This window comes from Copidosoma floridanum, unplaced genomic scaffold, assembly GCF_036245765.1.
Source record: "Copidosoma floridanum isolate Cflo_tuat_1 unplaced genomic scaffold, Cflo_Japanese_pri ptg000034l, whole genome shotgun sequence".
NCBI classification, from domain to species: Eukaryota; Metazoa; Arthropoda; class Insecta; order Hymenoptera; family Encyrtidae; genus Copidosoma; species Copidosoma floridanum.
The window spans coordinates 3,262,792-3,278,726 of NW_028321911.1; the positions used below are offsets into that span (position 1 = coordinate 3,262,792).

At 29.7% G+C, this 15,935-nt stretch overlaps 1 protein-coding gene across 1 annotated transcript in view; it reads left to right on the forward strand.

The window, feature by feature from the left end:
• The window catches only part of LOC106644195 (regulator of G protein signaling 7), a 750,859-nt gene that overhangs the window by 185,049 nt on the left and 549,875 nt on the right, over positions 1-15,935 (forward strand). The window contains exons 4-9 of the mRNA XM_089597569.1: positions 9,951-10,171; positions 10,375-10,471; positions 10,571-10,621; positions 11,275-11,384; positions 11,466-11,582; positions 11,678-11,749. Coding sequence (XP_089453695.1) covers positions 10,100-10,171; positions 10,375-10,471; positions 10,571-10,621; positions 11,275-11,384; positions 11,466-11,582; positions 11,678-11,749 — 519 coding nt within the window. The 5' untranslated portion in view covers positions 9,951-10,099. The remainder of the gene's footprint in view (positions 1-9,950; positions 10,172-10,374; positions 10,472-10,570; positions 10,622-11,274; positions 11,385-11,465; positions 11,583-11,677; positions 11,750-15,935) is intronic.

The window sequence follows — 15,935 nt, forward strand, 5'->3', positions numbered from 1 at the left end:
CACAGTCTGTTATTCTTATTTTCTATCATTGACGAGTAAGTAGTTATTGATACTGGCGTCTTTATTGGATCATTGAGTCTTAGCAAAATAATGCAGTGAAGAAAGGGCTCCCTCTTTTTTTATATTTAATAGTTTGGATCCCTAAATAAGAGGGTTAATGGGTTGAGCGCGAAGGGAGGCAAAACCTCAATGTTGCTTATTTACCAACATATTTTTTTCTCTGTGCCACCACCTAGATCTTTTTTTTGTGCAGAAAAATTCTTAAGTTTTACTTGACTTTAACTTAAATATTAGCACTCCACTGTTCCACCTTATCGTACACTTTGAATTAGAAAATTTGTGAAAAAGACATCAATTGAACATTAAAATATAAATAAAGGTAACAAAACGTTTAAATGTAATTAAAAAATAGAATAATCTTTATTTTAAGATTCTAAGGGTTAAAGTTTAATCACTAAAAGAAAACAGATTACAGTTAATCAGAAGAAACGAAAATATAAGGAAAAAGCACAAAATTTTTAACACGTATCACGGTGTGTTTCTTTTATGTTTTTTTTTTCCAAATAGTCATAGCTCCTGATGAAAAAAATATGTATGGATAAAACATTATTGACAGTGTTAAAAAAGAGTTAAATAACATAGAAATTATACGATTAATAACTTTGTATTTAATTATGTGTTTATACTTGTCAGTCCTACGACCCTGATTAAAGTTTTTTTTTCTAACGTTACCTCTCAATAAATAAAATTTTTTTTGTAAGATGCGTTGAATGACAGCGAATATAGTATGGAATGATTCATCGAATGATAGCACTGTCAAAATTTTTATTATTCAACTAAAAGTTATCAACAAAGCTATTGACTTTGAATCAAATAATAAAAAATTTTAACAGTTCTACCATCCGACGTATTATTTCAAATAAATAATATTCTATAAGTTTTTGTGTTATTTTTAACCAGTTCTTAGTTAAAATTATTTTATTAAGGCTTTTTTGCTTTTTTTGATAAAGAATAACATATTATACACAAAAAGTTTAACAAACTCTTATAATACAAACGTGTAATGTATCTGAAATTGTAGCAAGGATATTAAAGAGCGCGCAAGTCTAACTTAATTTTATAAATTAATTCCCGCAACTGAGTATTCACAATGCATATTTGTTTGTAATATTAAAGTACAAATCTTAGGTGTCTTATGCAACAAAAGAATTCCATAAAAAAAAAGTCAACATACAGCTGTTTTATATAGAAACTAATATTTTTTTATTTTGAATATGTTTATGATTAGAAAATTTAAAACATTATGTGTTATTACAAGCATAGCAATACTATAACTAGGGGTCTAAGGTATTCTATTCAAAGATTCATATACCAATTATGCTATTCTTTGTTTTAAACGTAAATAACATAACGTTTTATAACTTGTAAATGAAACAAAAAATTTCAAAATATAAAGTTAAAATATATTAATTTAACAATGATACTGACGGACGCACCCTAAAGCCTTAAAATATTAATATATTCTACAAGTTTGTTGTCAATTAGAGTATGTAGCTGTCAGTAGGAAAGAGAGATTTTTTTTTGCTTTTTTTATAATATAATTTTATGTACTCTTGTAACAACGAATGCCGAAAATGTATATGTTGCACGATTATTAAATTCATTGTTGACATACGAATAGAAAGTCATGACAGAAATTTTTTCTTTTTTTTAACAACCACATACCTGGTTTGCACACAGTTGCACCTCTTAAAACTATCACTATCAAATCATCTTGCAAACCACAGGTAACTCCGTCGTTACAAGCGCAGATGAGAATTCATGATGCTGCATACAAGCAAGCCATTAGAACCAAAATCATAGAAGATTTCGAAACATGTAAGGGGCTTCGCCACGTTACGCGGAACGAAATTGATACCACCAAATACTTATTTCTTAAGAGTAAGCTTGGCAGCTCGTTTTCTGCCAAAAATACCTGGGCTGAGATTCGTTAGCTTGAACTAATCGGATCACGTCATAACTTACTGCTTTTAACTTTCACACCTGGTGAACTCAAAACCCATTATACGTCAATTTCATCTACCTCGCCATCAACTACAGACGCCGAATTACTTCAAACACTAAACATTCTTATCGAATATGATAAACAGATTTTTTCTTTCTGCAAAGTATCCAGTGGTAAAGTCTTAAATACACTTTCACTGAAAAATTTAAACTCTACTGGAAGTGATGGCATTTCTGCAAACCTGATTAGAGTAACCTCTGACATACTCATTGAACCATTGGTTACACTTGTTAATACTTTTCTCGAATCAGCTTACTTTTCTTGCGCATGGAAGACAGCACTTATTACCTCATTGGCTAAAGTTAAGTTCCCTAACACATTATCAGACACACGACCCATTTGTAAACTCCTTGAACCTTCTAATATAGTCGAGCGCCTGGTGCATAATCAGCTGAGTGGTTATCTTGAGTCCTTCAACCTTCTTGATCAGCACCAGTCCAGTCTCCGAAAAGGGCACAGCACCCAAACAGCTATGCTCCGTGTTTTAGACGACATCCGCCTTGCTGTTGACAAAAAACAACTGATTATTCTCGTGTTCTTCGATTTTATTAAAGCTTTCGATACTGCCTGTCACTCACTCTTACTCCATAAGTTGCAAAAATGAAATTGTGATGATCGGACCGTTAGGTGGTCTCATAATTACTTACGCGATTGTAAGCAGGCCATTTCTAGGGGAGGACAAGTAGTGTCTGGTTGGATGAAGCCCACCTCAGAAATGCCGCAAGGCAGCATATTGGGGCCACTTATATTTTTAGTCTTTATAAATGATCTTCCGAATATCATAAGCCGCTGCAAACACGTATTCTACGCTGACGATCTACAAATCTACCACCACTTCTACCCTGTCAATTTACGCGATGCGTTCAGTGGCGTAGGGTCTGATGTTAATAGTATAGCAGGATGGTCAGGCTCAAACTATCTTACTTTAAATCTTTCCAAAACAAAAGCGATGCTGCTTGGACCCTCTTCTTACTTATGTCCTCACTGCTCAATATCACCCTCAGCGACATTAACATCAGCTTTGTCAATGCAGTCAAAACGTTGGGCCTATGGCTTATCCCTTCATTAAACTGGGATCGTCATTCAAGACACGTTTCTGGACAGGTTTCCAGAGCTCTGTTCTTACTACAATTTCTCAAACACGCCTTATGTTTCGAACTTAAGAAGAAACATGTCAAAAGTCTTATCTTTCCTCTCTTCGATTACATGTCAGTCGCCTACCATTCGATTGACGCTACATTAAATGTACGGCTTTATAAGGCACTAAATGCTTGCGTCCGCTTTGTTTACAGAAATATACTTCTTTACTCACGAGTAACGCCATATCAAATAACGTTGGGTTGGCTGTCTGTGATTGGGCGACGCGACTACTTCCTTGGATCTCTGACATATTCTATCATATCACACAACCGTCCGCAATACTTAGTCAGTAACTTTCAGAAAGTTCAGAACACAAACATTTCGTCACTCTTTTACTACCAGGTAACTTACTTGCTAAATTGAACCTGCCTTCTCGTCTTCGACCATACATTAATTGCTAAACGCAAAGAATTGCTTTATAAATCCCGTCTTATAAACGAGCAGGTTATCACATCCTAAACAGATGACACAGTGCGATGAATTCCTCAAAATATAATCTAAATTTATAAATTATTACGTCTCTCCCTCTCTCAATTCAACTCAGTCTTCTGACTACTCTAATTTTTTCTGCCATCTATCTTTCGTGTATTATATATCTTTAATGTTAACCTGATCAATACTAAGTATAATAATATTGTTTTAACAGCTCGCTACGCTCAACTTGTACTAGATTAACCCACCACTTTTCTTGTTTTTTCTTAACCTATGTTGTTAAATATATATATTTTTTTTTCTATGTTGTTAAATACACAGGTTACGCACCATTTTTAATTGTACGAACTTTATGTTAAAAATTTTTGTTATATTTTTGTATTTTGTATTTTTATTTTAACACTAAGGTAGAAGTACCGATGCTAGGACGATTTTTGGTAGAATTTCGTTTAAAAATTCATATAAAATCACATCTAGACATCTAGGAGATAACATAAGCATTTGAATTGTTATTTATATATTTTGTGTTTCTACTTATCACATAATTTTGTTATAATTTTTTCTTAGCAAGAAATAATTATAATTAATAAAAACTTACTACGTAATGTTGTACCTAATGCGAAACACCATTGAGAATGCATGTCCCAATGGTGGTACGCGATGTCCCAATGGCAAAACGTACATGTTATTAACTAATGGGACATCCGAAATTTGAGGTTATATTTTGAATTTAACGTATAATGAAACAGCTATTTGTAAGAACTTTTATTTTTATTGTAATGCATATAAAAATAGATAAGTTATGCTGATATAATAAGATATTACTTTTAACATCTGAAATTAATTCATTTCATGACCAAATTCTTAGTAGTTTATAAGTTATTGACTGTTCCCCTATTAAAACAGAATCAAAAAGTGCGCCCTAGCATCAGTACTTTTACCTTATGTACATTTTTTATTTTAACTCTATATACATTTACTGTTACTGTATATAATTTTTTTCTGTATATTTTCCTGAGGGCCAGATATGGCACAGCCACAAGACCTCAATAAAGTTCAATCGAATCGAATAATAAAAAAAATACTCAAACTGACACCACTCTTGCAGAATAAATTCATGCTCCGAGGCTTTAGGCTGCGTCCATCAGTATTGTCAATCAATTAGTATATTCTCATCCTATACTTTTAAATTTTTCATTTCATTCACATGTTATAAGGTTGTTTGCGTATAAAGTAAATACCAGCACTATTGGTATGTGTATTTTGAAATAAAATAACTTAAGCCCTTAGCTATTGTGTTGCCATACAAGTAGAAATTTTGTAATAATAAACCTATTCAAGGTAAAAAAATATTAATTTCCATATAAAACAGCCATTCGTCAATTTTTTTTTTTTTTTTTTAATTCTTTGGTCGCGTTTCACACCTTAAACCTGTGTTTTAACATTACAAACAAATTGACATTAATGATTTCAGTTGCAATAATCAACTTATGAAAGTTAGAGGGACTTAAGCGTTTGTTTCAAATTTTTTTATATGCTTGTTACACCTTCGACTTTATTACACGTTTGTATTATTAATTAATTATTCATATTATTATTTATATTTTTTATATGGGTAGTAAGACTGTGACGAATACAAACACATAATTTAATACAAAGTTATTGATCGTATGTAAGCATAAAAACTTTCTTCGACGAATTATAGCCTTATTTAACAGCGATTTGACAAAATTTTTGTTTCTACTCAAATTTTCTGGCCTGGTTGATGCTGAAAAAGATTAGGCTATAGTTTTTCTATATTTCACAACTCTTTACCTACGCTGTCAAAAAAATTTTATCGAAATATTTTTTTTTTTCCAATAGCTATGACTGTTTAAAAAGGAAAAAGAAACTTTTGAAAGACACACTGTGCGATATAATAAAAAATATAAGAGATTAGTTCGTTTTCTGTCACGTTTAGTCCAGTCCAGTTAAATTCCGACTTACTCCCGATAATGATGCTTCTGTTTTTTTTTTATTTTAGAGTAATCAGAACTAAGTTCTTTCAGTCATATAGATTTCAGAAGACGAAAATTTAGTTGGGTTAACATTAGTGGCATCATTTCGGAAGGCTGTACCAACACACTTTGCATTATTAAAAAAAAAATTGTTGTTGTAATACAATGGTTTTATTACCAAAGAAATAAAATACATTGAAAAATTACATGATTCTTGATGACTGGAAAGGTAAGAATGCATCCTAAGAGAGGTTAAGTCATTCTCTTAAGAATTCACACATTGATAACTTTATGTTAATTAGTAGTAATACAAATCAACGTTTCTCAGGTACTTACTAACTGATCGTATGAACGCATACTGTTCAGAAAAAATACACCCTTGTTAATTACTTATTTTTTAATGCTTAGTTCCTACTTTGAATTCGTATATATATGAGCATGCAGATGAAATGAGTAACTGTCTGTTATCGAGTCTCACCCAAGTCCAAAATCAAATCTGAAATTTTATTTCAGATCTTATAAGAGTTATTAGGTAAGATTTTCAACTCACACTGGGTCTTGTTTTATCTTCCTTTTTCGTAATTAGTGAAAAGTACAAAAAAACACGTATATTTTAATTTCCGACTTTTTTCGTCAGTTGCAGAGATATTTAGAGTTAAGAGAAAAAACTTGATTGTAAAAATCACCAAAAAACAGCAGTTCATAGCTGTAAAAGTGTTCCTTACGCTATACTAAATGTAAATTGTGATACAAGATGGGATTGCAATTTTTATTGAGTTTTAAGAGTCTAAGTGAGCTTAGAGCAAAATTGGAACCCAAAAAATCGTTAAAAAATTGCCTTTAATTGACGTAAAAGTGCTTTATACATTATCATATCTAAGAGGCAGCTAAAAACAAGTGAAGATTTAAATTCTACGTCAAGTTTTATAGGACAAAAATGTCATATGTTACCCATTTCAGGTTAGCTTCAATGTGCTTATATAACTTTTTTTAAACTTTTGACCACTATTACTGAAATTAGTAAAAGTGATAAATTAAACATTTTTTTATAGATAGAAAGTTTTCAGAACAATATACCTAATAAATTGGCACAACAATGTTAAATAATACACATGTTAGCTTAGTATGACACCAGATTCAGATAAACGAAATTTGGAATGGAGAATCCATTATTGCGACTAATATTTTAAGAATTGACTAGTTTCGCTTCAAAAATGTTACCTTGTTAATTTAAGTTAGGGATCATATAAATCCATTAAACTACCTGTGAAGTATCTTGTTTGACTTTTTTCCTGCACAAAAAAAATGTTAGAAGAAAACAACTATAAATTTTAATAACGTAAATGAATTTTATGGCATACTGTCGAAAAGTTTATTCTTGGTCCAAAGTGTGTACAACGTTTCGGTTGTATATTAACAACCCTTTTCAAGCAAGAAGTAAACAAAGTCGAATGTTTACTCAGAAATAAATATAACAAAAGTTATGTTTTATCGACTTAAAAATTAACAATGTAGTTCTACTTACTATACTTTTTATACTGTATTACTTTAAGCTATAAATTTTTCCATTTAGCTGCGTAGCACTAACTTCTTGCTAACTTTCGTCATAAGACAAAAAGTTCGCAGTAAGTATTTCATACTAATAAACAAGAGCAGAATAATTTAAAATTTAAAAAAAAAGCAGGTTAACTGTACCTTATAATTTTTTACAAAAATTTTATCAGATTTAACAAAAGCAGTGTTAATGAAAACTATTTTTGGCTTGTTTTTTCTAACCAGTTTCCTTTTGTGACGCAACAAATGAGAGCTTAACCTTATCCTCGCACTTATGTTGTGTACTTTACAGCGTTGATTAATCCATTACCCTTTAAGTCAGCAATTAAGCGCTTTAAAACAATGCACGACACTCCTAGGAGTTATGGGTTGTTTAAAAAGGAGCGTTATGGCTTTAATAAATACATTAAAAAATCGATGTTGTAACGCACCCAATGAAAATGAAAATTTTCCATGGCACTGATATCATACAAAAACAGCTATCTTTCAACCCATCACCTTTGGAGTCAACAAGCAAACGCTTTAAAAAAATAAATGACTTTCTTAACGTTATGGGCTTTTAGATTTTTATTTTGTGGAGATCAAATTTAATAGTCCACAAGACTGTAGCGCTGGCTTATTGTCATAGAAAAATTGTAAAACATTTTATACAACATTCTGTACCTCTGTTAAATATAAAACGTCTAATTTCGAACACCTAATTTTAATTGCGTACATTTGAAAGTACATTTTCTGTTGCAATGTTAAATTTGGCAGATTTTGATTTCAGATCTTGTGTGAATTATTTACTTTGAGATTCTATACCTCAGAAAAATTAGAAATCCGTATTTTAGTTCCAGACGTCGTAAAAACTATAAAATTACGAGGGAGACATGCCCGTATCACAAATTAAACCCCTGTACTTGTCTTAAACTTAAGTAACGCTTGTCATGATCTGAATTCTAACTATGACCATAGCAGGTAACATCCCTAAACTGTTTAAAAAGTTTTAACAATAACAACTTCTCAAATGACGTTGTAATCAACTGGGACATGAAGTATAGCGTTTTTAATAGAATGATCCACATGTATGATGGTTTTTCCTTCAAACTGAGCTGCATTTCTCGCAGATACGATGCTTCTAGTATGCTTATATTGGTATACCACATCCAGACATCAAAAACAATTGTGGTATTCTGGTAGTGATTGCCTAAATTGAACTGTAACTTTCAATTCATTTTTTCATATTTTTTATGCTATACTAAATGAGAATGAGCTTGGAGCTTATACAACACGGTAGGGTAAAAAGCTGTAGCCATATTATATGTTAAATGCATCAACAGTATAAAGACTCTCGCTCCCGCAGTATGTTATACATACTTGTTTCGTAAGAAGCAGATTATAAGTGTGTAAATTTGGCACTGCACACGTATAATAGTGTAAATATTAAGCAACAATTTTTATGACGATACTTATCTAGTAAACTGTAATAGTACTTAAGCCTTAAACGATAATTTTTTTATGTTTAACAATGAAAATACGACGTACTGCAATGAAAAAAAAGTTTTTAAGAATCTACTAATCAGGTACTTTTTTTTTATTAATAAGTTTTACTACCCTGATTAAAAATGTTTTGTCTTTAATCGTATAAAAATTACAATTTAATATAATGCAAGATCCTAAAACACAAAAACACTTTCAGTTTTAGAAAACACAACAGTTACCGTAGTAATGTGTTTCTTATGTATACTTCAGTTCCAAAGCTTGTTGCCGTGTATTTTCTTAAAAAACCAGAACACTTAAAGGTTATCTCATTATAATGTACTATTTAACACGTTATTTATTACAACATGCTTATTAACATGTTTTTGAAACTTTCATGTTATACAACTGTAGTTTTTTGAGCTCTAATTCTTTTTTTTAATTGAAATACAGTAACTTATTCAAAGATTTTCACACTAACGATAAATTATTACTAAAATTTATTTATTATATTTTTTTAAGGATGATAAATAAAAATAAAAACTTTACGTTTAACTATTTGTGCTATTGATACAAAAAATATTACAAATGAATTTTTGAGCCCCAAATCACTGAGACCCTTAGTAAACGCCTGAACTTTGGCTGAGTATATCTCACTCTCTCCAACTTAAATCATCTATACATGTTACGCACAGCTCTGCTATCCATTCTATCAGTACAAAGCATTGATTATTTCATACTACTGTGTTATGAAAGATATTTATATTTTCCTTTTTTTTCTTTACATTGAGAAACACGAATATTTATAATACACAAACTGGTACAAACTTCCGAAAATGAGCTAAAAATTGAAGTGTTAATATGGTAAGACTGAAAGTTAAGAGCAAAAACTAAACAATCTAATATGAGCACGGAAATCTATAAAAAGAAAAAGAAAGATAGAGAGGGGGACCCTTTGTCAACTGGCGGACAGTGAGAGTGCTTCTAGCAATTACTTACTTTTTTGTTAAGGTTTAAGTAGACTTATTTGTATTATAGGGACATTGACTGGCACTACAAGATTCTTAACACCAGTACGCATAAAAAGCGACTTAAATGTAAAGGTTAAATAAAATTCCTTAAGCTTGCAACTAGATTCATTTTATGTTTTTTTTTATTTTTCAATATTACAGTTTCTTAAAAAATTGTATAAGTCTATTTTCTTTATCGTAATAATTTCATACACCTTTTAGCCTATATTCAAAAGAATGAAAAAGTTAATTCTTTTTATTTTAGTTACTAAATTTTAATGAGTTTTTTAGTGGGCATGCGGGGGTGACTGGAGTAATGGGATGGGGCCAGAGCCCCATGGAGTTCGGGTAAACCCGCCTCCAACCCAACTCCCCAGCCCCCTCCATTATCTTCATCGTTGCTGCTGCTGCCAAAGACGCAGAAGGCAGACTTACACACGATGGAGGCCTCTAATACACAGCTATACAAGGAAAAAGAACAACGTACTTGCAGGCCTTGTGCTTTTGATAAGGTATTCATAATATACCTTCATGTAATAAGTACTAGTATTCTTTTACTCTTCTATACTTTGAAAAGACAATTTTTCTGATACCTTTATTGATGATGTATCATTTAAAACATATTTGCTCCATGATTTTATCCCTTACTATAAAAATTAATTAAATTGTACTTATATTTTTAAATGCTCTGATAAAATTAATTCACACGAAATAGATGGAGGAGTTGGTGCGAGAGATGCAAGACCCTGACAATGGGGTGCCTGTTCGTAGCCAAAAAGTATTTCTCACCTTAATTCCTGCAGCGTTCATGGGTTGGTACAAAAATTTAAAAATGGCTGTGGTTCTACCTCAGATCAAGTAACTGAAAAAAATCAGAAAAAATGATTTTATTATCTTTTTCTTTGTTATAGGGTACGACCTTATTGAGTGGCTAATGGAACGTCTAAACATTGAAGAATCAGGTACAAGATTTGTTGACTTTTTTGAAGAATTTCTAAGCTCATAATACGATGCCAAATTTGTATAAGTACTGCTTTTAATTATTAGCTTGAATCTATATTAAATATAGCAAAACATTGGTATTAAAATAGTCACACTTATATTATTTAATCTTCAGGCTTACTACTTTTATATTGTTAATTGTATTAGTGAGCTTATCGACTTTTTATTTTATGAATAAAACGAGAACTAACATAAATATAATTATTTGAAAAAACTTAGTTGTGACGCTTTTGTCACTTTATATGCTGACTTACTGTAACTTCTTAAATATATTTTTATGATTGAATAAACGAGAAATAAAATTTTTTCCTGAGAATGCTAATGTTGGTGTTAAATAATATGGTCAACAACTATCAGTATCAGTGCTATAGTTATTGTAACATAGATTTAAATAAGAGAATTTTTTTTGTAAGAAACTAAACGATTCGAAAAATTTACTAGAATTTACAAACTTATTTAAGAAACGTTTTTAAATGACGTTCTTAGGTATGTGTACAACTAAAGTGACCCTACATCTTCTAACAGAGTAATCTCAAGTCACAAGAAAAATTTCTTTATTTCTGTACTTTAGATATACAACTCACCATGTAAGAATTTAAAATTATGTTGACAGTAGAGGCGGTCCACGTCGCTAACCAACTTTGCCAGTACGGTTATTTTTTTCCCGTCAATGATTCCAGAACTCTAACAGTGAAGGATGACAGCTCACTTTATAGGTTTCAGGTATTTTTTCTGATTAAATACTTATATACATTCTGAAATTACCTTATTTTATTATACACGTGAGTTTCTTATGCTTTTCAGACACCTTATTATTGGCCATGGCAACATCGGCAGCCTGATAATGTTGAATATGCAATCTATTTGTCAAAAAGAACATTGAGGAATAAACAACGTCATGGCTTAGAAGACTATGAACTAGTAAGTTAAAAGAATTTTAAGTCTATTCTACTTGTAGAAACTAATGTTAAGGTTCAGAATTTTTTTTTCACTTTGTCTTCGTATTTTTGTTTTAGACTGCTTTAAACGAAATGAAGAAAAACTTACAAAACAAATGGGATGTTATTCAACTACAAGCAGGAGAGCAGGTAAGAAATTTTTATTTCATGTTAAAAGTAAAAAATGTATTTGTCATTAAACCCATACATCATGCGTTTTACCTATCATTTTGATTGAACAAACAGAAAGCAAACGTTATTTGAATAGTGAAAAATTGTATATTGAATTCTGTACGTCATTTAAAATAAATCAAGCAGTTGAAAACATATAAATATGATTCGCACTAGATGCACTTTAAAAGAACAGTAGATAGGTAGCATTACTTAACCAGTTAAAGTGCACAAGAAGTTACAAAATCATTGAACAAAAACATCACTTGGACATTTAACATACTATGCAATCAAGTCACTCTTATAAAAAAGAAAAAAATAGTAAAATTCCAAGTATTCGATAAGTATTATTTTAATTATATCATTAAAATAAAAACATCGTAAATGTTTTGTTTAAGATATAATTGAAGGTATATACCTTACATTTATCTTAGCATTGAAGCCTATTCAGTACAAGTCCTATAGACAGTAAACAGTTGTCAAAATAAAAAGTAAAAAAAGATTTTTGTATTTTCAAACTTGAGGTAGTGCTACTTTAAACTGAGTTTCGGTGTGATTTAATCTGGTAGAGAAATCCTAGGTGTACGTAAATTTGCCCAGGGGTAAATAAAAAAAAATATATAATAACCAGTTAGAAGATAGGTTAGAGTGGGGTCAAAGATATGTTCATTTCTATCTTTTTCTACCGTTAGGATAAGATTACTTTACTCTCCCCCACTCTATTTATGAGATCTCTTTGGTTAAAAGATCAGTTTATATTAATTCAAATTAGACAGTTTTTGCAATTTTACAACTAGTGTTCTCATGATATTAATATAATAAATTTAATGCGATAAGCTTATATTTTTTATTTAGGAGTTTTTATAGAATTGTTATGACTGGACTTGCTTGAAGTATGGCTCTAAATATTTAATTTTAGTGCCATTCGTGGGTGTCTTTCGAAACACAAATTATTTGGGTCACTTTACTAAGGTATAGTATTAATTATGTTACTTTTAACTAATTTACACTATTACTGATGGATATTATTGCTGCTTCAGTATTTGCTAGTGCTTTGTACAGTATTTCTTAGTGATTTCTTAAGCTACACGAAATTCGTACGAATGCGTTCGTGGACCGAAAGAAGATTTACGATTTCTGTTTTTTCTGCTATCACCGGAACCATTTTTGGTTGATCTCCTTCACTGTACCTTGATTCTTAGCGTTGTCCGAGACTATTGACGTCCTTGAAATACACCAATGTTGTCTCAGCTAACAAGTTATATCTAACGTGTACAAAGTGCTTGTGGGACGTGGAAATCAAGAGTGAAGTCAAACTTGAAATTACAGGTAATAGACGAGAAATAAGTAACTTTTTTTCTTGATCGTGTGTTTTTATATTGTCATATTGTCAGATAAAATGAAAGAGGCCTTTGACTAAATTAAGTCAACCAATAAGTGATATTCTTGCAAAATAATACTATTTACAAACTGCGTTGACTGCAAAAAAGTAGGCCTGTACGATGATGTTTTATGTTAAGATTTCACGTATTAGAAAGTCACAACACAACAGTAACAATTGCATTTTTTTGATAAGTACGATTGAGATTTTAGATCAGTGATTATGGATGCTTGCATTTGTGACAACAGAAATACCAAATAGAAGTTCAAGTGTGACTTATAAGTTTACAAATTTCGCAATGAATTTTCGGCAATCCATTTGAATATAACGTAATAATTGAAAACATATCTATGAACTCCTTTTACTGGCTCCTTTGTCATCATGAATAATGGTTAATTCTAAAATCTAGTATTTTAGAGCATAACTATTAATTAAAGTTATCATCAATCTATAAAAAAAACTACCTTTAAAAAAAGTATAAAGTTATGCAAGTTTGAGGTTATTGTCTCTGAAGGTATTTATAATCAATTATAAAAAATTAATTGCAAATATAAAACATAATTAATTATAATATTAATTAAAAAAAATTATAACACCTATAAGGCAAGAACGAATTCTGTTTTTTCAATTTAAATAAAGAAATTTTTAATATCATCTTAGGCATGAGAAAGCAGTGAAATCCAAAATTAATAGACAAATTTGAAGATAAATCAAATTCAAATATTTCAGAATATAACAAAATAATATATTTTTTAACAAAAAAAATTTCTTCACGAAAAACTGAGCAGATTAAAGAAAGCAAAACATTTTTTACGTACATTGTATTTCCGTTTTTAAATGAAATGCGAAAAATTTTTTTTTCATACATACATTCCGTATACTAATAATACAGTTTTTGGTCTTGGGAAGTAATGAAATCAACAAGAAAATTCAAGTTTTTATTTTGTAACTAGTAGTAATTTAATTGAATATAATCAACCACTGGAATAACACGGTTATATCTAACATTACTCGCGAAGGATATTACATTGAATAATATAGTACGTATTACATAACTTGCCGGGACTGATTTTCGAGTTCTAGATATATCATATCAACAGTAATAGATAATTCTTTGTATAACAATTAATCATTCATTAGTTTATTAATTTTATAAGGTACCTTTAAGTGTGCATTTAGTATAAATTTGTTTATTAATAATTTTTTTGCTAGATCATAATAATTTTACAAGAAATTTTAAATAACATTTCAATGGTGCTTATAAGTCAATCAATGATTCGTAAAATAAATGGACAAAAAAAAAGTCCGTACCCTAGTAGAAATCGACCATTTTTTCCAAATTCATTTAATGTTTTTTCCAACCTTTTTCCAGCATTTTACAGCTATTTTGTCAAAATCAGACATTCTGGAAAAAGGCTAAAAAAAACGTTTTATAAATGCTCACAAAATGGGCAATTGTATACCAGGGTACAAATTGAATTTTTATTTTTCTATTTGTTCTTTTACAAAGAATTTGTTCTTCTGTTCATTCAACGAAACGCAAGCTTGAAGAGCAAATTGAAATAACTTATTATAACATGTAAATACAAAATTTTTTTCTTGGTTGGTAATTAACTATTGACTTTATAATCAACTAATTAAAAATATACGAAAACATTGTTTTATACATTCTGTTATCCGTAAAAACTTGGTATTGATTGTTCATTAAAAAACTCAAAAATCAGCCCCGGCAAGTTATGTTATACGTACTATATTATTCAATATAATATCCTTCGCGAGTAATGTTAGATATAACCGTGTTATTCCAGTGGTTGATAATATTCAATTAAATTACTACTAGTTACAAAATAAGAACTTGAATTTTTTTGTTGATTTTTCTACTTCCCAAGACCAAAAACTGTATTATTAGTATACGGAATGTATGTATGAAAAAAAAATTTTTCGCATTTCATTTAAAAACGGAAATACAATGTACGTAAAAAATGTTTTGCTTTCTTTAATCTGCTCAGTTTTTCGTGAAGAAATTTTTTTTGTTAAAAAATATATTATTTTGTTATATTCTGAAATATTTGAATTCAATTTATCTTCAAATTTGTCTATTAATTATGGATTTCACTGCTTTCTCATGCCTAAGATGATATTAAAAATTTCTTTATTTAAATTGAAAAAACAGAATTCATTCTTGCCTTATAGGTGTTATAATTTTTTTTAATTAATATTATAATTAATTATGTTTTATATTTGCAATTAACTTTTTATAATTGATTATAAATACCTTCAGAGACAATTACCTCAAACTTGCATAACTTTATACTTTTTTTTAAAGGTAGTTTTTTTTATAGATTTCATAACTTTTCTGATGAAAATTCATTTCTTAGAATTTCTCAGGGGATTGGTTGTATGATCAAAATTCTTATTTCCCAAAAATTACTTATTATAATTGAATATGACTACCTTCAGAGACAATAACCTCAAACTTGCATAACTTTATACTTTTTTTTTAAAGGTAGTTTTTTTATAGATTTCATAATTTTTCTGATAAAAAATCTATTTCTTAGAATTTCTTAACGGATTTGTTAAACAAATAAAATTGATTATTTTTTCTAAAAATTAATTAATATATTTGATTAAGAATACCTTCAGAGACAATAACCTCAAACTTGCAGAACTTTATACTTATTTTTAAAGGTAATTTTTTTATAGATTTCATAACTTTTCTGATATAAAATTCTTTCCTTACGATTTCTTAAGGGATTTGTTCTAAAATCAAAATGTAAAGATCTT